General features: G+C 43.9%; 1 protein-coding gene across 3 annotated transcripts in view; it reads left to right on the plus strand.

The window, feature by feature from the left end:
• LOC138656729 (uncharacterized) overlaps nucleotides 1-22,472 on the plus strand; it is a 166,410-nt gene that overhangs the window by 15,748 nt on the left and 128,190 nt on the right. For all 3 annotated transcript variants that reach the window (XM_069743929.1, XM_069743927.1, XM_069743928.1), the window contains exon 2: nucleotides 12,836-13,242. In XM_069743929.1, the coding sequence (XP_069600030.1) occupies nucleotides 12,836-13,242 (407 nt within the window). The remainder of the gene's footprint in view (nucleotides 1-12,835; nucleotides 13,243-22,472) is intronic.

Raw genomic sequence — 22,472 nt, forward strand, 5'->3', positions numbered from 1 at the left:
CAGTGTGTTATGCATTATACACAGTGTGGGGCTGGGATTCCCAAGGTGGGTGGGGTATGTGTACAAAATGGCCCCAATTTATTAAGACCAGCGATTTTCTTGCTGGTCTCAATGAGGTGGTGTTTTGGGGTCAGATGATCCTGATGCATTAAGAGATGCTTAAGGAACGTCTAAGGAGTGACATGTGCCTGCATGCAGTCTCTCATTGGAGTAAGGTATCTGAGTTAAGGAACTCCAAAGCTTGTCATGAATTAAACGAGCTGTGGCTTCACGCCTCTGCCGTGTTCCTGTCTTGCCCCAGCTCTGCCCATTCAAAATTGTATGACAAGCCAAAAGTTGCAACATTTTTGCACAACTCTGAATTACTGAAAAATTTAACTTTTGAAAGCAATTTTTTGCCAGAATTTTGGAAAGATTGTGTTAATGAATTGGAGCATGAGTTCTTGTAGGTGTTTTTGGAGCAGACGTTGGTGGCTTTGGGCACACAGATATTTTTAGAAGATTTTGGAGCAGAAACTGAGTGATAACTCCATGTTTTTGATGAGTTTTGAATCTTTGAGGAGAATTTGGGGAGTTTCCTATCAGTTTCTGCTCCAAACATTTTTCACGTAGCCACTGAGCAGAAACTTTAAGTTTGAGTTATGAGTTTTTAGGAGGATTTGGTCAGTTTCTGCTCAGTTTTTCTTCTTTATCAAGACTTTGTGTGCATACTCTTTATGTATGTTCACACATCTTTTAGATGCTGTCGCAACCGGTAAGTCTTCCTTCAGGAAAACTCTGGTGGTCTTTTTCCTGAAGTGGCCTCGCTGACGGTTTTGCTGCTGTTCTTGCAGCTTCTCTGCCTCTGGCGTCTTTAGCTGTGTATTTACAAGTATAGAGAGTGGGTGTCATTTATGTTAAGGAAACCTGTCAGCAGATTTTGCTGCTATAAGATGTGGCTTTCAGGACTTATCTACAGCATTCTATAATGCTATAGATAAGCCCCAGGTCTGACCTGCAAGTGAAGAAAAATAAGTTATATTATACTCACCTGGGTGGAAAGTGGTCTGGTCCAATGGGCGTTGCAGGTCCAGGTTCGGCGCCTCCCATCTTGTGACGCCGCCCTCCTGCTTCATCGCTCCTCAGCATCGGCGTTCTTGCTCAGGCGTACTTATCTGCCCTGTTGAGGGCAGAGTAAAGTACTGCAGTGCACAGGTGCGGTGCCTCTCTGACCTTTCCTGGCGCCTGCGCACTGCAGTACTTTGCTATGCCCTCAACAGGGCAGATCAGTACGCCTGAGCAAGAACGCCGATGCTGAGGAGCGATGAAGAAGCAGGAGGGCGGCGTCACAAGATGGGTGGCGCTGGACTCGGACCTGTGACACCCATTGGACCGGACCGTTCCCCCGGGTGAATATAATATAACTAATATAACTTATTTTTCTTCACTTGCAGGTCGGACCGGGGGCTTATCTTCAGCATTATAGAATGCTGTAGATAAGCCTTGAAAGGCAGTGGCTGCATCTTATAGCTTCATAATCTACTGACAGGTTCCCTTTAATCGCTTCAGAGTTTCCAAAGTGGTTAAGAGACGTAACATGAAATGGAACTTGTACATAGCAATGTTCATTTTAAGGGGTGCTTTTGCGACACTGTTTCAGGAGGGGTTTTTAGGGAGACATTTTTTGCTTTCCTGAATCATTTTCTGCCAAAATTTAAAAAAAATGTTCAAGCATTTCTGCAGTGTTTTCTTTCCCTGCACTCCGTTTTGCAGCCTTTGGATTGGGCAGTGTCTAGTTTGGAGTATTTTCTATTAGGAGTCATTTCTAAGAAGTGCCATGCAATTTCTTTTCTCCAGCCAGATGTTTTTGTAAGCTTAAAGTGTTTAAAAGGTGCTCAGAAGCCTAAACATATGAACAGCAAATTGATTTTTCGTAGAAATTTATAGGGGAGATTCTTTTTACAGCATTTTTAAGAGTGAAGCTGCGAGAAAAAAAGCTAGAAAAAAACGCAGTATGCCTATCTTACTTTGGAGATGGTGAGTGTAGGATTGATTCTCCACTGTGTAATAATATCAGCCATTGCTCTGTGAATGGAGCTCTTTTTTGGCTGGTGATATATGACGTAAAGTGATGCAGAATTGAATACCCTGATAGTCGTAATATTAGAAGCACTGCTACTGCTGAAGGAAATTATTCCAGTGATAACATTACTCTGATCATTTCTGCATCTGAGGTGTCTTCCGGAGTCTCAGTTGCAGATTCCTCAGATTGTGAAGGGAAAAAGCACAGTATGCAGAAATGCAGAACTTCCCATTAAAGGAGTTTTTACAGAACTTAAATCTGATCAGTAAAAGGAACCTTGTTGATTAGCTCCATGAGGGGTCCTTTCCATTGTTTCCACAAGCACAGCAGCTCATTCAGGTACTGTTCAGGAGTGAACCTTTTCCACTTTTCTGCAATGACCCCAGGGGTTCAGGCTGTGGCTTTCTTACTGTCTAGCATAAGTCATACAGCAATACTTACTGCCTAGGAAAAATAGCTTAATAACCTGCATGCACATATGCACAGTGTATCTGTAGGTGTTATGAATGGGGACTAATGGATTTCTTAAAGTAGGCACCGAAACCCATTTAAACAATTACAATGACTGGAGAGGATTTTCAGCTCATTAGCTGGAATAGAAACATGAAGCCTTACTGGAATATAAATATGGCATGTTCACCATGGGAGAAACCTACATGAAAAGACTCACAATATGTTGTCAATTGTGTGCAGAAATACAGTTACCATTTAATTTAGATTAGAGCATTACGCAGTTTTTTTATGTAATTGTTATAAAAAAAATCATTACAAAATCCAGATTTATATAAGATTATGATTGCTGTATATGTCTTCTCCTATTTTCATAAAATATGGACTCAATGATTATGATATGACTAGATGGTGGCCCGATTCTAACGCATCGGGTATTCTAGAATATGCATGTCCACATAGTATATTGCCCAGCCACGTAGTATATTGACCAGCCACGTAGTATATTGCCCAGTCACGTAGTATATTGCCCAGTCACATAGTATATTGCCCAGCCACGTAGTATATTGCCCAGCCACGTAGTATATTGCCCAGCGACGTAGTATGCCCAGCCACGTAGTATATTGCCCATTTACGTAGTATATTGCCCAGCCACGTAGTATACAGCACAGAGCCACGTAGTATATTGCCCAGCCACGTAGTATACAGCACAGAGCCACGTAGTATATTGCCCAGCCACGTAGTATACAACACAGAGCCACGTAGTATATTGTCCAGCCCTGTAGTATATTGCACAGCGACGTAGTATATTACCCAGCCTTGTAGTATATTGCACAGCGACGTAGTATATTGCCCAGCCTTGTAATATACAGCACAGAGACACGTAGGATATTGCCCAGTGACGTACTATATTACCGAGCCACGTATGTCACAGGTTAAAAAAATAAAAAATAAACATACTCACCTAACGATCCGAGGGCCCCTTGTAGTTGAACATACCATTCTGGTCGCTGCTCCTCAGCATCCCGTCTCTCCGCTTCCTGGGATCCAACGGCGCTGTGCAGATGGGCGCGTGGCTGCCACCATCTTGCGTTCCCAGGATGCTTTGCGAAATTACCCATATGACTTAGCGGGGAAAGGAAGATGGCAGCAGACGCGAGTGGGTCAGCGGACAATGGAGGGTGAATATAGTCATCATCTCGCAAGACCGCAATGCATGGACCCGAGGGTTTCGAGGAGCGGGAAAAGCCTGGGCTGTACTCGGGGGCCGACAGAAGGTAAGTATAGAATGATTTTTTTATTATTTTTAAAATTAGGTCTTTTTACTATTGATGCTGTATAGGCATTATCAATAGTAAAAAGTTGGTCACACAGGGTTAATAGCAGCATTAACGGAGTGCATTACACCATGGCATAACTCCGTTCATGCTGGCATTAACCCTGTGTGAGCGCTGACTGGAGGGGAGTATGGAGCGGGCACTGACGGCAGGGGAGTAGGGAGCGGCCATTTTACGTCCGGACTGTGCCCATTGACCAATACCAATCAGCGACTTCAGATTTCCGTGACAGACAGATAGAAAGACAGACAGAAAGACGGAAGTGACCCTTAGACAATTATATATTAGATTGTGTACAATCTGTATGATCTGATGTCAAAATATATGGACTGTACAGACTTGTAATTATCTGTCTAAGGCTACTTTCACACTTTCGTCTTATGGCATGCGTCACAATGCATCGTTTTTGAGAAAAAACACATCCTTCAAAGTTGCCCGCAGGATGCGTTTTTTCTCCATAGACTTGCATTAGCGAAGGAATTGCGACGTATGGCCACACGTCGCATCCGTCGTGCGACGGATGCGTCGTGTTTTGGCGGACCCTCGGCACAAAAAAAGTTCCATGTAACTTGTTTTGTGCGTCGCGTCCGCCATTTTCGACCGCGCATGCGTGGCCGAAACTCCGCCCCCTCCTCCCCGGACTGCAGAATGGGCAGCAGATGCATCTAAAAACTGCATCCGCTGCCCATGTCGTGCAGTTATTTTCACAACGTCCGTCGGTACGTAGGGCTGACGGTTTGCGACGGCCCCATACTGATGGAATTGTGAAAGTAGCCTAATAGGCCTGAGCTGAATAGTAGCACTTTGTCTGGCTCTTGAGAAAGCGTCACTTTTAGCTTTACATGGATAGGCCATCTCATTGCCACAGCTCCTACAAAAAAACGGAAAAATTAAGGCCGGCGTCACAGTACCGTAGAATACGGGCGAGTGCTATTCGAGCGCTCGAACCAGTGTTAATCTATGGGTCAGCGCATATCACCGTTTATTTTCTCGGGCATATTCAGCGTGCGTGTAAAATCGCAGCATTCTGTGATTGTCACCGAAACTCAACTGAGACTCGCCAATGCAAGCCTATGGGTGTGAGAAACAAAATCACACAGCACTCGGACCAATTTACGCATCAGTGTCCCTTGAAAAGCCGGCAATTCATGTGCTGCATACAGTAAAATCACAGAGTGACAGGTTAACATAGAATAGATAGAAAGGATATATAAACACATAGAATACATAGATATATAGATGTCAGTGACACACACATATATACTTGTATTTATATTACTTAGATACATATATAGAAGAAAAGCCGACAATTCATCTGCCGTGTTCTGTAAAATCACTGCAGGAGCCGATGGGATAGAAGAGATGGAATACATACAGTAAATACAAATATAGTAGGTAGATATATAGATGTCTGCCATATACAATTAGTACAGTGTTTGTGCAGCTTACTGTACATGTATTCAATTAAAAAAAGATTATTTTTCGGAAAAAAAATTACTCCCGTGCAATTTTCTTAACCAGCAGGGGAAATTTGACGGCTCAGGGCAGATGTTTATAGCCTGGGAAGGGGGTAATACCCATGGAGTTTCCCAGGCTATTAATATCAGCTCACAGCTGTATAATTAGCCTTTACTGGCTATTAAAATGGGGGACCCCCCCAAAAAATGACGTGGGGTCCCACTATAATTAATAACCAGAAAAGGCTATGCAGACAGCTGCGGGATGATATTAATAACCTAGGAAGGGGCCATGGCTACTGCCCCCCAGGCAGAAAAAATCAGCTCTCAACCGCCCCAGAAAAGGCACATCTCTAAGATGCGCCAATTCTGGCACTTAACCTCACTCTTCCTACTTGCCCTGTAGCGGTGGCAAGTGGGGTGATAGTTGGGAGGGTTGATTTCACTTTTGTATTGTCAAGTGACATCAAGCCTCGAGACGCCCCCATTACTAACCCCATAGTCACATTGTAAGAAAACACAGACACCAAGAAAAAAAGTCCTTTAATTGAAAGAATGACACAGACTCCTTTAATATTCTTAATGAAACCATACTTACGGCCTCGCCCATTCCCCTGATGCACTCGTCATCTGCGAAAGAGGTAAAAAAAACCAAACAACGATATTCCTCACCTTTTCGCAGAGATGTTTTTAATCCATTTGTCCTATGACGGGTCCAGCTCTGCTACATCTAGATGGCTCTGCTACATCTACATGGCAGGCTGTATGGATGCATGATGCATCCATACAGCCTGTCATCCAGTCGACACTGAGCACCGTGTGCTCAGTGTCTCCCTGTGAATTGCTATTGCCTGTCTGAGGGCACCTCAAGCATGAGAAAGTTCTCCTGCTCACGGTGCCGTCTGACAGGTCCTGCGAGTTCATGGCCAATGAACTCACTTCCCACGGCGCTCACAAAAATATTTGCTCCAAGCTCAGCCTGACCCTTGGCATTCCCCCAGGCCATAAGGGAAGTCAAATACACCTTATTCAGTGGAACCTCATTATCCAGCAAAAGCACTTCCTTAGACAGAGCAAACCCATGCTTTTCTTTAATTAGCACAAGCAAATAGGCCTTTGAAGCTCTCTCCGAGGGGCCGAAAGACCATAGACCCTGTGTCTCCCAGGACCAAGTTCCGCAATTATCACAGGGGTGGGAATTGTGCAGGACCAGCCAACTGGAGTCTTTTCTTTGACTCAAGCAGACATCATGACTCTACAGATCGCAGACCAGCACAGGGATCTGAGGTATTGAATCTGGAAAATGACCTATGATAACAGAATGCAATATCTCTGCGCCTAGCCGAGCACATAATCGGAATTGGCATTCCTTCCCCCACATGCCTGTACCTTACAGCCACCTGTAGAACTCTGCATTATTAACATATAAAGCATCGCTACCAGGAATTAAATATGGTAGCCATATTTTTTCTCCCTGCACAGATAAAATCCAGCAGAACCCAGTGGCGCTGCCGCCGTTCCATTTAGCGCTTCGGGCGGAAAGTTATGGACATCCACGTTCTGGCTGGAAAACCATGCTCTCAGATATGGCAGGAGGGAGGCTGCCCAGCCCAGGGGTTGGGGCAGCGTGTGGAAGGGAGCAGCCTAGGGGATAATAGGCAGCTCTTCATTTTGGACTCAGTCTTTCTACTGACAGAAGGCCCGTTAGCTGACGCAGCCAGAGAATCATGTAACAAAGATTTGGACCTGTGATCCATCAGCACCTCCTTGTGTTCACATGCTACTTAACATGGTAATTGCAACCCATCTATACCCTACCCTTGTACTACACTTCTGACTAGTGTTGAGCATTCCGATACTGCAATATCGGGTATCGACCGATATTCACTGTATCGGAGTTCCGATACTTTTACAATATTGTTTCAAAAACCTGACCGACACATCCAAACATAGACTCAGTGTGAACAGGTGCTGAACCTAGAGTCGCCAACTCGTATATAGTTAAGTAAATAAGGCAGCACACTGTAGCGCTGAAACATGCAAATATGAAACACGAAAATTGAACTGCATCACTGCACTAGAAATATGAAAAATGAGAGCGTTTAGCGCATAAAAATGGCCAATTTTATGTGTACCTGGTAGCCCCTTTACGGCATCTCTCTTATACCAGGTCCTACACTTGCCTTACCTCGCTGAGAATAAACGTCTCCATCTGAATGGGTACATGTGAAACCTCTTCCTAGACTAAAATTCTCTCTCTCTGTGGAGGGGTATTGGACCTGCTGTAATTAAAACACCTGTGGCTAGGAGGCGGAGTGCACGATCAGAAGGCTAAAGAATACATTTCAAAAACCTGACCGGCACATCCAAACATAGACTCAGTGTGAACAGGTGCTGAACCTAGAGTCGCCAACTCGTATATAGTTAAGTAAATAAGGCAGCACACTGTAGCGCTGAAACATGCAAATATGAAACACAAAAATTGAACTGCATTACTGCACTAGAAATATGAAAAATGAGAGTGTTTAGCGCATAAAAATGGCCAGTTTTATGTGTACCTGGTAGCCCCTTTACGGCATCTCTCTTATACCAGGTCCTACACTTGCCTTACCTCACTGAGAATAAACGTCTCCATCTGAATGGGTACATGTGAAACCTCTTCCTAGACTAAAATTCTCTCTCTCTGTGGAGGGGTATTGGACCTGCTGTAATTAAAACACCTGTGGCTAGGAGGCGGAGTGCACGATCAGAAGGCTAAAGAATACATTTCAAAAACCTGACCGGCACATCCAAACATAGACTCAGTGTGAACAGGTGCTGAACCTAGAGTTGCCAACTCGTATATAGTTAAGTAAATAAGGCAGCACACTGTAGCGCTGAAACATGCAAATATGAACCATCTCCACTGCGGTCTCCCATTCTTCTCCAGCCGCAGTGGAGCCTGCTCAGCGGAGACGTCGGTCCCAGCGTCTGGTTCAGCCTGATATGGTGCGGATGATTACTGCTGCCTTTCCAGGCTCAGCCATTGTAGCCAGTACTGGTCAGCGGCGAGCAGATGTCTCGGGGACTAAGTCCTGCTTTTCCCCTTCTGAGCATGCCCAGGGTAAGACCTCTCATTGGAGGTCGAGGGTCACATGCTCAGGTACTGCAGCATTTCCCATTGGTCCTCTATGAAGGTCCTGAAGTTGCTCAGGTACTGTAGCAGCTCCCATTGGTCATCTAGGAAGGTCCTGAAGTTGCTGAAGCTATAAAAGGTTCGCATGGCTGCACTGCCATGCGCTAGTATTAACCTAAGTTATGAGCTCAGCGCCAGTGTGGTCATGCTTGCATGTGGTCAGAGTTCGGCTGAAATACGCCCCTAGAATACCGGCACCTCCAGTGAGGAGTTTGTGTATGTGAATTCAGGGTTTGGCTGAAATAAGCCCCTAGAATACCGGCACCTCCGGTGAGGAGTTTTTTGTGTGTTATGCTGACTGCATGACCACTGTTGGCTCTATTAGGTAGCTGTTCTCCTGTGAGGTTAACAGGGCATAGCGTTCTCTTTCTCAAGTGAATATGTGAAGTAACAGAGTTTGCTTATACCGCCATATAGTACTGTCTTTTACTAGCAGCAGGTTATCTCCTGCACGGTGGACCCCGGGTTGCGAACGCACCTACTACTCAATATATATATGTATACTCGGTGCGCTCCGCCAGCCCTAACACACATGCACACCCATTGTATTCAGTGGTAGTGCACACATGTCAGGTTTTTCACATGGACCCTGTGTCTGTGTGAAAAATCCACAGGTTTTTTTCAAGTACCGGCACCTGGGAAGGAGCAGTACAGTTTGCACTGATTTCAGGCATCGGCAACTGAAGGCAGCTCTCATTATTGTGTCCTGCTCGCACTGATATCAGCATGACCTGGAGACAATGATGGGAGTTTTATTCAGCAGCAGCTGTGTAAAATGAATTAAATAAAAAAAACCATTGTGGGATCCCGCACAATTTTCATAACAAGCAGAGGTAAAGCCCATGGCTGGGGATGTTAATAATCTGGGACAAGAGACAATATCCCATAAGGTTCCTAGGCTATTAATAATAGCTCACATTTGTTTAGCATTTCCTGGTGAATTTATGGTGACCCTCCCCAAAAAATAGCATAGGGTCCCTATATAAATTCTTACCAGCAAAAAGTAAACAGACATCTGTTGGTTGATATTAATAGCCTAGGAAGGTGACAGAGATATAGCTTCCCCCCCCAGGCCACCAACATCAGTAATCAGTCACCCCAGAAATGGTGTATCCATAAGATGCCCAAAACCTGGTGCTTAGCCAAGCTCTTCCCACTTGCCCTGGTGCAGTGGCAAGTGGGGTTCATATACAGTGGGGCAAAAAAGTATTTAGTCAGTCAGCAATAGTGCAAGTTCCACCACTTAAAAAGATGAGAGGTGTCTGTAATTTACATTATAGGTAGACCTCAACTATGGGAGACAAACTGAGAAAAAAAAAATCCAGAAAATCACATTGTGTTTTTTTATCATTTTTTTTGTATATTATGGTGGAAAATAAATATTTGGTCAGAAACAAACAATCAAGATTTCTGGCTCTCACAGACCTGTAACTTCTTCTTTAAGAGTCTCCTCTTTCCTCCACTCATTACCTGTAGTAATGGCACCTGTTTAAACTTGTTATCAGTATAAAAAGACACCTGTGCACACCCTCAAACAGTCTGACTCCAAACTCCACTATGGTGAAGACCAAAGAGCTGTCAAAGGACACCAGAAACAAAATTGTAGCCCTGCACCAGGCTGGGAAGACTGAATCTGCAATAGCCAACCAGCTTGGAGTGAAGAAATCAACAGTGGGAGCAATAATTAGAAAATGGAAGACATACAAGACCACTGATAATCTCCCTCGATCTGGGGCTCCACGCAAAATCCCACCCCGTGGGGTCAGAATGATCACAAGAGCGGTGAGCAAAAATCCCAGAACCACGCCGGGGGACCTAGTGAATGAACTGCAGAGAGCTGGGACCAATGTAACAAGGCCTACCATAAGTAACACACTACGTCACCATGGACTCAGATCCTGCAGTGCCAGACGTGTCCCACTGCTTAAGCCAGTTCATGTCCGGGCCCATCTGAAGTTTGCTAGAGAGCATTTGGATGATCCAGAGGAGTTTTGGGAGAATGTCCTATGGTCTGATGAAACCAAACTGGAACTGTTTGGTAGAAACACAACTTGTCATGTTTGGACGAAAAAGAATACTGAGTTGCATCCATCAAACACCATACCTACTGTAAAGCATGGTGGTGGAAACATCATGCTTTGGGGCTGTTTCTCTGCAAAGGGGCCAGGACGACTGATCCGGGTACATGAAAGAATGAATGGGGCCATGTATCGTGAAATTTTGAGTGCAAACCTCCTTCCATCAGCAAGGGCATTGAAGATGAAACGTGGCTGGGTCTTTCAACATGACAATGATCCAAAGCACACCGCCAGGGCAACGAAGGAGTGGCTTCGTAAGAAGCATTTCAAGGTCCTGGAGTGGCCTAGCCAGTCTCCAGATCTCAACCCTATAGAAAACCTTTGGAGGGAGTTGAAAGTCCGTGTTGCCAAGTGAAAAGCCAAAAACATCACTGCTCTAGAGGAGATCTGCATGGAGGAATGGGCCAACATACCAACAACAGTGTGTGGCAACCTTGTGAAGACTTACAGAATACGTTTGATCTCTGTCATTGCCAACAAAGGATATATTACAAAGTATTGAGATGAAATTTTGTTTCTGACCAAATACTTATTATCCACCATAATATGCAAATAAAATAATAAAAAAACAGACAATGTGATTTTCTGGATTTTTTTTTCTCAGTTTGTCTCCCATAGTTGAGGTCTACCTATGATGTAAATTACAGACGCCTCTCATCTTTTTAAGTGGTGGAACTTGCACTATTGCTGACTGACTAAATACTTTTTTGCCCCACTGTATGTGTGGTTGATATCTGCCTTGTATTGTCGGCTGACATCAAGCCCAGGGATTTGTAATGGAGAAGCATCTATAAGACGCCCTCATTACTAAGCTCATAGTAAGTTTGGAAATAAACATACAGCAAAAATAAAATCCTTTATTTGAAATAAAAATCAACACCCTGTTTTACATATTTATTTACAAATAAAAAACAAATTTATACTCACCTTACGCCTATTGGATTGAAGTCCTTGTCCCCTGTGAAAAGACGGAAAATAATAAGCAACCATTTAAAATAAGCTCAGGCAGATTCTCAGGGAGATCTTTTTCCTGCCTATTAAGAAAAAATTGATTTCTCTAGAATAAGACAACGGATCGCAGATCTCAATGTATAATTTTATTCAACTTTGACCTGCGTACCCATATAGACTGCTTAGGAGGGTTGATCCTACTAACAGATTACCGTTAATACTACATGGCCCAGTTGCTGCAGAACTTAAAGGGGTATTCCCATCTCAAAGATACTATCACAATTTGTTGTAGATGTAATAATAATATTAGCAAATACCTCCAATTAGAAATGCAGTATTATTTTTCTGATTTGCCATGTCACGGCTAGAGGTTCAGATGGAACACAACTCTGGCTATGAAGCATCATTCTCAGATCAGTTCAATGTCAATTTCTTTCACTTCCCTGAGCCCTTGGAAGTTCACTATTGGACAAACCTTTTTACAAACTAATGGCATTATGCAGGATTAGCATAAAATAATTTTTTACTAATAATAGCACCACTCTAGTCTTTCGTTTGTATAATTCTGGGATGCAGTTACTGACACCTCAGCTATCCAATCTGGTACAGGGGCATGCTGAAGCTGTCAGTACCATACTTTGATTGACAGCTCAGTCCTCCAGTCTGGTGCAGGGGTGTGCTGTACTATCTGTGTGTTGATTAACAGCTCGGCCATCCAACCTGAGACTGTGAGGCGCTGGCTGTTTCCAGGTGTTCATTGTCCCAGGTGATTGCCAGGCTACTTAACTAGGTTGATTCTCCCATACCTCTGCCAGGCGTACATTCACCTGCTGTGTGGGTTGTTCACTCTGTGCCTTGCGTTCTGTTTGTTGGTCTCTCATTGCCTAACCTCGGACCTTGTTCTGGCCATCCCTTTGTTTAACCCCTTCTGCACTAATCCGCTATCTCCTGGTATTCTAACCTCAGAACTTTACCTGACTACGCCTTTATCTCTTCCTTCTGTTTATGCCGTACCCTCCTGGCTTCTGGCCTTGTACTCTTTGACTATCCCATCCCACGGCTTGTCTGTGACAGGTGACTCAGCATCACAGTATTGCAAGTATTACCTTTTCAAGTTACTAGTGGGCTGTTTCACCATAAAAAGTCATTGAGAGTGCCACTTTGAGAATAAAGAAGGCTTATTTTCTAATATTAGACATTCTCTTATAAGGGTATTCTTTCTTACCATAGTTAACTATGTATGGAACCTTTGCTTTCACAGATAGGAAGACTTAAGATTGTAAATTAACTTTTCTGCTCACTGAAATTTTACCTTTCTTTCACAGTGACTTAAAGAACTGCCAGCAAATAATTAGTAAGGATGGCCCTTCAGTTCTGGAAAATTATGACGAAAAAGGACATACACCAGTGCACTGGGCCGCTCTAGCAGGATCTGTAGAGCTAATGGGGCTCTTTGTAGACTGTAAAGGACCCGTGGATCTGCCAAGTCAGTCTGAGACAGGGCAGCATCCCATTCATTGGGCTGCAGTCAATGGTTACATATGTGTGGTTGATCTGCTTGTGAAAGCCGGAGTATCGATAGACGTAGAAGATCAGAAAGGGTGTACGCCATTAATCACCGCTGCTCAATATGGACACACAGCCCTTTGTTGTTATCTTATTGGGAAAGGTGCCAAAGTCTATGTATGTGACCTGGAAGGAGATACCGCATTGCACTGGGCAGCTTTCAAAGGTTAGTCCATCCGTTTTATATATGTATATATGAACATAAAAAAATATTTAGAATTGAGAGTCCTCAGTGGTTGATACCTTTTAATGGCTAACTGAAAAGATGGTAACAAATTGCAAGCTTTTGAGACTGCACAGGTCTCTTCATCAGGCAAAGACTAAAAGAAATTCTGAAGAATCACATATTTATGCACAACATAGCAGAGAAAAAAAAAAGGAAAAACCATGGATAAGACAGGCGAGATGAAGCAGAATTACCATGAGTGATAAACAGTTATGTCCATAAATATTGGGCCAGTTCTTAGATAAGGATTGTTTTATTGTCCTCTGATTAGGGTGTCTGTTGTAATGACCTCTAAAAGTCTGAGGGGCAAGTTCCTTAGTTGATGGAAAAAGACATAAATCAGTGCGACACATTCATTCCTGCATTAAGACTGTCAAAGGTTGTCATCAGTTTATATTCCCAGACTCTTCTGTCTCTCTGAGATTTGAAGTTACCTTTTAACACAAGTAATTACATGTCCATAATGTTATGATTTGGGAGACAAAAATGTATTGCCACAGGTAGATCCATTCTTTTTTTTTCTTATTGTGTGGTGGTGAGAATTCATTCTTGTTCTAAGCTTTTGCCCTGTTTCCCCCACATACAGACCCCCAGTTGGACATTTAGTACAAATAATTAGGTACACCACATTAGAAGTGTTGCAGCTCAAAGTACCTGGTATCTTGTAGTCCTGATGTGAATTGGGGATCTTTATCTTGTCCGTGGTCATTATAAATGGACAGGTTTTCCATTTTTTCTGATTGCAAGGAAAGGTACCTGCAGCTGTTGGAGAGGACAGGGAGCTCTTGACAATGATGCTTCTTAGATTTGGGGGCTGCCTAAAACACAGTAATGTGGGGTCTGGAAAAATGGATTGTAAGCGGGCATCTTTTTGTAGTAAAGGTTGTAATTTCCGTGCAGCTCCTCTTAGCACCTCCAGATTTGGATTGTAGGTAACTACTAGAGGTACCCGGTTATTTTCTTCTTTAGCTTTGTAATGTAGCAGGTGATTCCTTGATATTCTGGTGGCTCTTGTAATCTGGTTTTCAATTGTTCTTGGATGGTAGCCGTGATTCAAAAAGGTCTTTCTGAGGCGACCAAGGTGTTCATCCCTATCCATTGGGTTGGAACGTATACGATTGTATCTGATGGCTTGGCTGTAGACAATAGAGTTTTTTATGTGTTTTGGATGGAAACTGTCCCATTTAAGGTATGTTAGACAGTCGATTGGCTTCTGATACAGGGATGTCTCTATTTTATTGTTCTGCAGCTTAATGATGGTGTCCAAAAAGTTAATTTCAGTGCAGGAGTAGTTGAGTGTCAAGTTGATGGTAGGATGAAATTGATTAAACTGTTCATGGAACGTCTTTAGCTGTGGCTCAGACTCCGTCCAGATGATTAAAATGTCATCAATGTAGCTGTAGTATGCCAGAGGCCTGATGGGACATGAGGACAAAATTCACTTTCAAGCTTGACCATGAAAAGATTTGCATACTGTGGGGCCATTTTACTTCCCATTGCTGTGCCAGTCTGCTGTAGATAGATCTTCTTGTCAAATTCAAAGTAATTGTGGGTGAGGATGAATTTTATAAGTTTCACCACAGAATATGCATCAGTCCCTGTGTTTTCCAGGAATAATTTGCAGGCATTTAATCCTTCCTGGTGTGGGATATTGGAGTACAAAGATTCCACATCCATGGTGGCCAGGATGGTTCCTTCTGGTAGAGGACCTATTGCTGATAGTTTATTCCATAGGTCAGTTGTGTGCTGAATGAAGCTGGGTGTATCCTTTACCAGGGGTTTAAAAATACCCTCTACCCATCCAGATACCTGCTCAGTAAGGGTGCCCACAGATGAAATAATTGGTGTTCCTGGATTTCCAGATTTGTGGATTTTGGGAAGCATGTAGAATGTCCCTGTTCTTGGACTTTCTGGTATCAGGTCATTGGCTCTTATGGATTCGTCGGGCAGACAAGATACCAACTTGTTTAGTTCCTTGTAATAGTCCTGTGTAGGATCCGACTCCAATTTTTTGTAGTAGTGTGTGTCCATAAGTTGTCTGTTTGCTTCATTCATATAGTCTGATGTGTTCATCATGACTATTGCACCTCCCTTGTCAGCAGTTTTGATGATGATTTCTTTGTTGGTTTTCAGAGACTGTATGGCTTTTCTCTCCTGGGCACTGATGTTGGATGCTTGTCTCCTGATAGTATCTATGATGGTAGATTTTATCAAATGTCTGAAGGAGTCTATATAGTCATCCAAATGAGGTGTGCGTCCAGGTGGAGGTGTCCAGTCTGACCTCTTCTTTGTTGTTACCGTATTTTTCAGACTATAAGGCGCACCCTGGTTTTAGAGGTGGAACATAGGGAAAAAAATATTTGAAGCAAAAAAATGTGGTAAAATATTTAATAACATACTATTATATATAATAACACCACATATAATAGTATGTTATTATGTTGGAAGCTGCGGGACCAGTGTGGTGTCTGTACAGTACTATATGAAGATGCTGGAGGGTGAGTATAAGAATGGGGGCACAGGGTTTATATTTAAAGCACCACTCCAGCACTGCAAAATAACACTGGAGTGCTGCTTTAAAATCCAATGGGAGAACTATAACTCCCAGCATGTCCTGCAGATCCTATGACATGCTGGGAGTTATAGTTCACTAAAGAAGTGGCAGAGTGCTTTATTGTGTTTTGGAAAGACTAACCTTTTAATTGTGGCAGCCAGCCACACTGTGGTGAGGTAAAAGCATCCCATGACTGCACACAGAGCCCTCCCTCTTGTTGCCTTTCCACAGCACAGGTAATGGAAGCCAGCAGATTCTAGTGTTGGAGTCTGAAGGACCTGTGATGATGTCAAGAAGAAGGAGGGGTCTGTGCTGCCATGTGATGCTCCAGCCTGCCCACTTCTGACATCATCACAGGTCCTCCTTGTGCACACTGCACAGCACTCAGCTCCAGCCCAGGAAGGTAACATAGTAACATAGTAACATAGTTAGTAAGGCCGAAAAAAGACATTTGTCCATCCAGTTCAGCCTATATTCCATCATAATAAATCCCCAGATCTACGTCCTTCTACAGAACCTAATTGTATGATACAATATTGTTCTGCTCCAGGAAGACATCCAGGCCTCTCTTGAACCCCTCGACTGAGTTCGCCATCACCACCTCCTCAGGCAAGCAATTCCAGATTCTCACTGCCCTAACAGTAAAGAATCCTCTTCTATGTTGGTGGAAAAACCTTCTCTCCTCCAGACGCAAAGAATGCCCCCTTGTGCCCGTCACCATCCTTGGTATAAACAGATCCTCAGCGAGATATTTGTATTGTCCCCTTATATACTTATACATGGTTATTAGATCGCCCCTCAGTCGTCTTTTTTCTAGACTAAATAATCCTAATTTCGCTAATCTATCTGGGTATTGTAGTTCTCCCATCCCCTTTATTAATTTTGTTGCCCTCCTTTGTACTCTCTCTAGTTCCATTATATCCTTCCTGAGCACCGGTGCCCAAAACTGGACACAGTACTCCATGTGCGGTCTAACTAGGGATTTGTACAGAGGCAGTATAATGCTCTCATCATGTGTATCCAGACCTCTTTTAATGCACCCCATGATCCTGTTTGCCTTGGCAGCTGCTGCCTGGCACTGGCTGCTCCAGGTAAGTTTATCATTAACTAGGATCCCCAAGTCCTTCTCCCTGTGAGATTTACCCAGTGGTTTCCCATTCAGTGTGTAATGGTGATATTGATTCCTTCTTCCCATGTGTATAACCTTACATTTATCATTGTTAAACCTCATCTGCCACCTTTCAGCCCAAGTTTCCAACTTATCCAGATCCATCTGTAGCAGAATACTATCTTCTCTTGTATTAACTGCTTTACATAGTTTTGTATCATCTGCAAATATCGATATTTTACTGTGTAAACCTTCTACCAGATCATTAATGAATATGTTGAAGAGAACAGGTCCCAATACTGACCCCTGCGGTACCCCACTGGTCACAGCGACCCAGTTAGAGACTATACCATTTATTACCACCCTCTGCTTTCTATCACTAAGCCAGTTACTAACCCATTTACACACATTTCCCCCCAGACCAAGCATTCTCATTTTGTGTACCAACCTCTTGTGTGGCACGGTATCAAACGCTTTGGAAAAATCGAGATATACCACGTCCAATGACTCACCGTGGTCCAGCCTATAGCTTACCTCTTCATAAAAACTGATTAGATTAGTTTGACAGGAGCGATTTCTCATAAACCCATGCTGATATGGAGTGAAACAGTTATTCTCATTGAGATAATCCAGAATAACATCCCTCAGAAACCCTTCAAATATTTTACCAACAATAGAGGTTAGACTTACTGGCCTATAATTTCCAGGTTCACTTTTAGAGCCCTTTTTGAATATACAGCGAAGGTACAGCGATCTCCTCTCCCCCGGACCCTGCTGCTGCTGCCTCCTCCTGCCCCGGACACACAGATCTCCCCAGCTGCTGCAGAAATCAGCGCTGGGGAAGCTATGTGTGTCCCTGCTTAAGTGCAGTATTCATTTGCCTCTCCTGGCTCACTGCTCAGCTGATAGGTGAGCGGGGAGTAGCTAATGTATATTCACTGCACTTAATCATCGGGACCACATGGTTTCCCCAGCACTGATTCCAGGCAGTGGGGACATCCTGAAGTGGGATAACAGTGCGATCCCACTCACTGCTGCCCCCCTCCCCACATGCTACATCCATACCATAAGACGCACCCACACTTTCCTCCCAAATTTGGAGGAAAAAAAGTGCGTCTTACGGTCAGAAAAATACGGTAGGTTCCCTTTTCCTTCAGTCCAGGTGGGTTCTGAATCTTCTGTATCATTGAAATATTCCCTCAGGCGCAGTCTCCTGAAAAAATGTTCCATATCACTGCAAAGTTCAGTTTTATCCAGGGCCTTAGTAGGACAAATTGAGAGTCCTCTGAAAAGGACGGCCAGCTCCGCTTTGTTGGGCTTATAATCTGAGAGATTAATGACACAGTTAGATGCTTTTGTGTCTGGAATGGAGTGGTTGTCCAAGTTGTGAGGTTTTGGCTTTGTTTTGTATCTGTTTGTATAGAGTCCTGAATTGAGGCGCAATCTGTGCAGTTTCTTTTCCTTGATATGAATCAGAAAGGTCTGTAGTTTGTTGTAATATTGTTGTCATTTTTGCTCTGTGTCTTCTGAAAGTGATTTCCTCAGAGATTCAAATTGCCCTTGGACTTTACTCTTTATGCTGTAGCAGACATGCAAAAGGTGATTCCTTAATATACATGTGAAGTTTATATGACTTTATCATAATAGACTGCAGCTTAAGCCACGAGTAACTGCAATTTGCCTGCAATTTGTCTGTAATTTTGTCACTTGTTCACGCTAAATTGCAAATGGAAAATAGTCCTGTGACAGCAATTTGTAGATAAATTTCACAAATTTTTGGGCTAATATCAGTAGTCCCAAGCTTACAGTTGTGGCCAAAAGTATTGACACCCCTGAAATTCTGTCAGATAATACTCAGTTTCTTCCTGAAAATGATTGCAAACACAAATTCTTTGGTATTATCTTCATTTAATTTGTCTTAAATTAAGAAACACAAAAAGAATTGTCCTAAAGCCAAATTGGATATACCGTATATACTCGAGTATAAGCCGAGATTTTCAGCCCAAATTTTTGGGCTGAAAGTGCCCCTCTCGGCTTATACTCGAGTCAATGTGGGTGGCAGGGTCGGCGGGTGAGGGGGTGAGGGCGCTGAGGTATACTTACCTAGTCCCAGCGATCCTCGCGCTGTCCCTGCCTTCCTCCCCGTCTTCTGTGCTGCAGCTTCTTCCTCTCTTCAGCGGTCACGTGGGACCGCTCATTAGAGATATGAATAAGCGGCTCCACCTCCCATAGGGGCGGAGCCGCCTATTCATTCCTCTAATCGGCGGTGCCGGTGACCGCTGACAGGAAGAGCTGCGGCACCGAAGACCAGGCAGAGGGACAGCGCGAGGATCGCCAGGACTAGGTGAGTATGTCATATTCACCTGTCCTCGTTCCAGCCGCCGGGCGTCGCTCCATCTTCCCGGCCGGCGCCTCCATCTTCCCGACGTCTGCGCTCTGACTGTTCAGGCAGAGGGCGCGATGACGCATATAGTGTGCGCGGCGCCCTCTGCCTGATCAGTCAGAGCAGAGACGCCGGGAAGATGGAGGCGCCGGAACGAGACGCCGGGAGCTGCAATCAAGGGAGGTGAGTATGTGTTTTTTTTTTTTTATTGCAGCAGCGGCGGCGGCAGAGATTTCTATGGGGCACAATGAACGGTGCAGGGAGCAGAGCTGTGTATATATGTGGGACATGCAGGGAGCAGAGCTGTGTATATATGTGGGACATGCAGGGAGCAGAGCTGTGTATATATGTGGGACATGCAGGGAGCAGAGCTGTGTATATATGTGGGACATGCAGGGAGCAGAGCTGTGTATATATGTGGGACATGCAGGGAGCAGAGCTGTGTATATATGTGGGACATGCAGGGAGCAGAGCTGTGTATATATGTGGGACATGCAGGGAGCAGAGCTGTGTATATATGTGGGACATGCAGGGAGCAGAGCTGTGTATATATGAGGGACATGCAGGGAGCAGAGCTGTGTATATATGTGGGACATGCAGGGAGCAGAGCTGTGTATATATGAGGGACATGCAGGGAGCAGAGCTGTGTATATATGTGGGACATGCAGGGAGCAGAGCTGTGTATATATGTGGGACATGCAGGGAGCAGAGCTGTGTATATATGGGGGACATGCAGGGAGCAGAGCTGTGTATATATGTGGGACATGCAGGGAGCAGAGCTGTGTATATATGAGGGACATGCAGGCGGCAGAGCTGTGTATATATGTGAGACATGCAGGCGGCAGAGCTGTGTATATATGTGGGACATGCAGGGAGCATATGGCACCGTATATGGCACAGCAATGGGGCACAATGAACGGTGCAGAGCACCGTATATGGCACAGCAATGGGGCACAATGAACGGTGCAGAGCACCGTATATGGCACAGCAATGGGGCACAATGAACGGTGCAGAGCACCGTATATGGCACAGCAATGGGGCACAATGAACGGTGCAGAGCACCGTATATGGGCACAGCAATGGGGCACAATGAACGGTGCAGAGCACTATATGGGGCACAGCTATGGGGAAATAATGAACGGTGTAGAGCACTATATGGCACAGCTATGGGGAAATAATGATCTATTTTTATTTTTGAAATTCACCGGTAAATGCTGCATTTCCACCCTAGGCTTATACTCGAGTCAATAAGTTTTCCCAGTTTTTTGTGGCAAAATTAGGGGGGTCGGCTTATACTCGGGTCGGCTTATACTCGAGTATATACGGTAATTCCACACCAAACATAAAAAAGGGGGTGGACAAAAGTATTGGCACTGTTCGAAAAATCATGTGATGCTTCTCTAATTTGTGTAATTAACAGCACCTATAAGTTACCTGTGGCACCTAACAGGTGTTGGCAATAACTAAATCACACTTGCAGCCAGTTGACATGGATTAAAGTTGACTCAACCCCTGTCCTGTGTCCTTGTGTGTGTCCATTGAGCATGGAGAAAAGAAAGAAGACCAAAGAACTGTCTGAGGACTTGAGAAACCAAATTGTGAGGAAACATGAGCAATCTCAAGGTTACAAGTCCATCTCTAAAGACCTGAATGTTCCTGTGTCTACCGTGCGCAGTGTCATCAAGAAGTTTAAAGCCCATGGCACTGTGGCTAACCACCCTAGATGTGGACGGAAAAGTAAAATTGACAAGAGCTTTCAACGCAAGATTGTGCGGATGTTGGATAAAGAACCTCAACTAACATCCAAACAAGTTCAAGCTGCCCTGCAGTCCGAGGGTACAACAGTGTCAACCCATACTATCCGTCGGCGTCTGAATGAAAAGGGATTGTATGGTAGGAGACCCAGGAAGACCCCACTTCTTACCCCGAGACATAGAAAAGCCAGGTTGGAGTTTGCCAAAACTTACCTGAAAAAGCCTAAAACGTTTTGGAAGAATGTTCTCTGGTCAGATGAGACAAAAGTAGAGCTTTTTGGGTAAAGGCATCAACATAGAGTTTACAGGAGAAAAAAAGAGGCATTCAAAGAAAAGAACACAGTCCCTACAGTCAAACATGGTGGAGGTTCCCTGATGTTTTGGGGTTGCTTTGCTGCCTCTGGCACTGGACTGCTTGACCGTATGCATGGCATTATGAAGTCTGAAGACTACCAACAAATTTTGCAGCATAATATAGAGCCCAGTTTGAGAAAGCTGGGTCTCCCTCAGTGGTCATGGGTCTTCCAGCAGGACAATGACCCAAAACACACTTCAGAAAGCACTAGAAAATGGTTTGAGAGAAAGCACTGGAGACTTCTAAGGTGGCCAGCAACAAGTCCAGACCTGAATCCCATAGAACACCTGTGGAGAGATCTAAAAATGGCAGTTTGGAGAAGGCACTCTTCAAATATCAGGGACCTAGAGCAGTTTGCCAAAGAAAAATGGTCTAAAATTCCAGCAGAGCATTGTAAGAAACTCATTGATGGTTACCGGAAGCGGTTGATCGCAGTTATTTTGGCTAAGGGTTGTGCAACCAAGTATTAGGCTGAGGGTGCCAATACTTTTGTCTGGCCCATTTTTGGAGTTTTGTGTGAAATGATCAATGGCTTGCTTTTTGTTTCATTCTCTTTTGTGTTTTTTCATTTAAGACAAATTAAATGAAGATAATAATACCAAAAAATTTGCATTTGCAATAATTTTCAGGAAGAAACTGAGTATTATCTGACAGAATTGCAGGGGTGTCAATACTTTTGGCCACAACTGTATTTGCTCACCAGCTACAGAGTAATGGGACTAGATCTGATTGTATTATTGATTGATAAATCTTTGGTGGTGTTAACGGTTAAAGAAACTCATATCAATTATACTAATGTCCCACATCATGAAAAACAGCTAAAAAAGACCCTCCTACTGTTTACAACAGTTTTATTTAGCTACTTATAAAAAGAGGGGATTATCACATTAGAGACCACAGTGAGAGGGATGCAGGTAGTAGGCATATAACTTCCCATGCTGCGGTGGTTGGCACCCTAATATTGCGATATGGAGCCCCCGCTCACCGTTGGCTTACCCTCAATGACCCTGATACAC

This window comes from Ranitomeya imitator, chromosome 1 (assembly GCF_032444005.1).
Source record: "Ranitomeya imitator isolate aRanImi1 chromosome 1, aRanImi1.pri, whole genome shotgun sequence".
Lineage (NCBI taxonomy): Eukaryota > Metazoa > Chordata > Amphibia > Anura > Dendrobatidae > Ranitomeya > Ranitomeya imitator.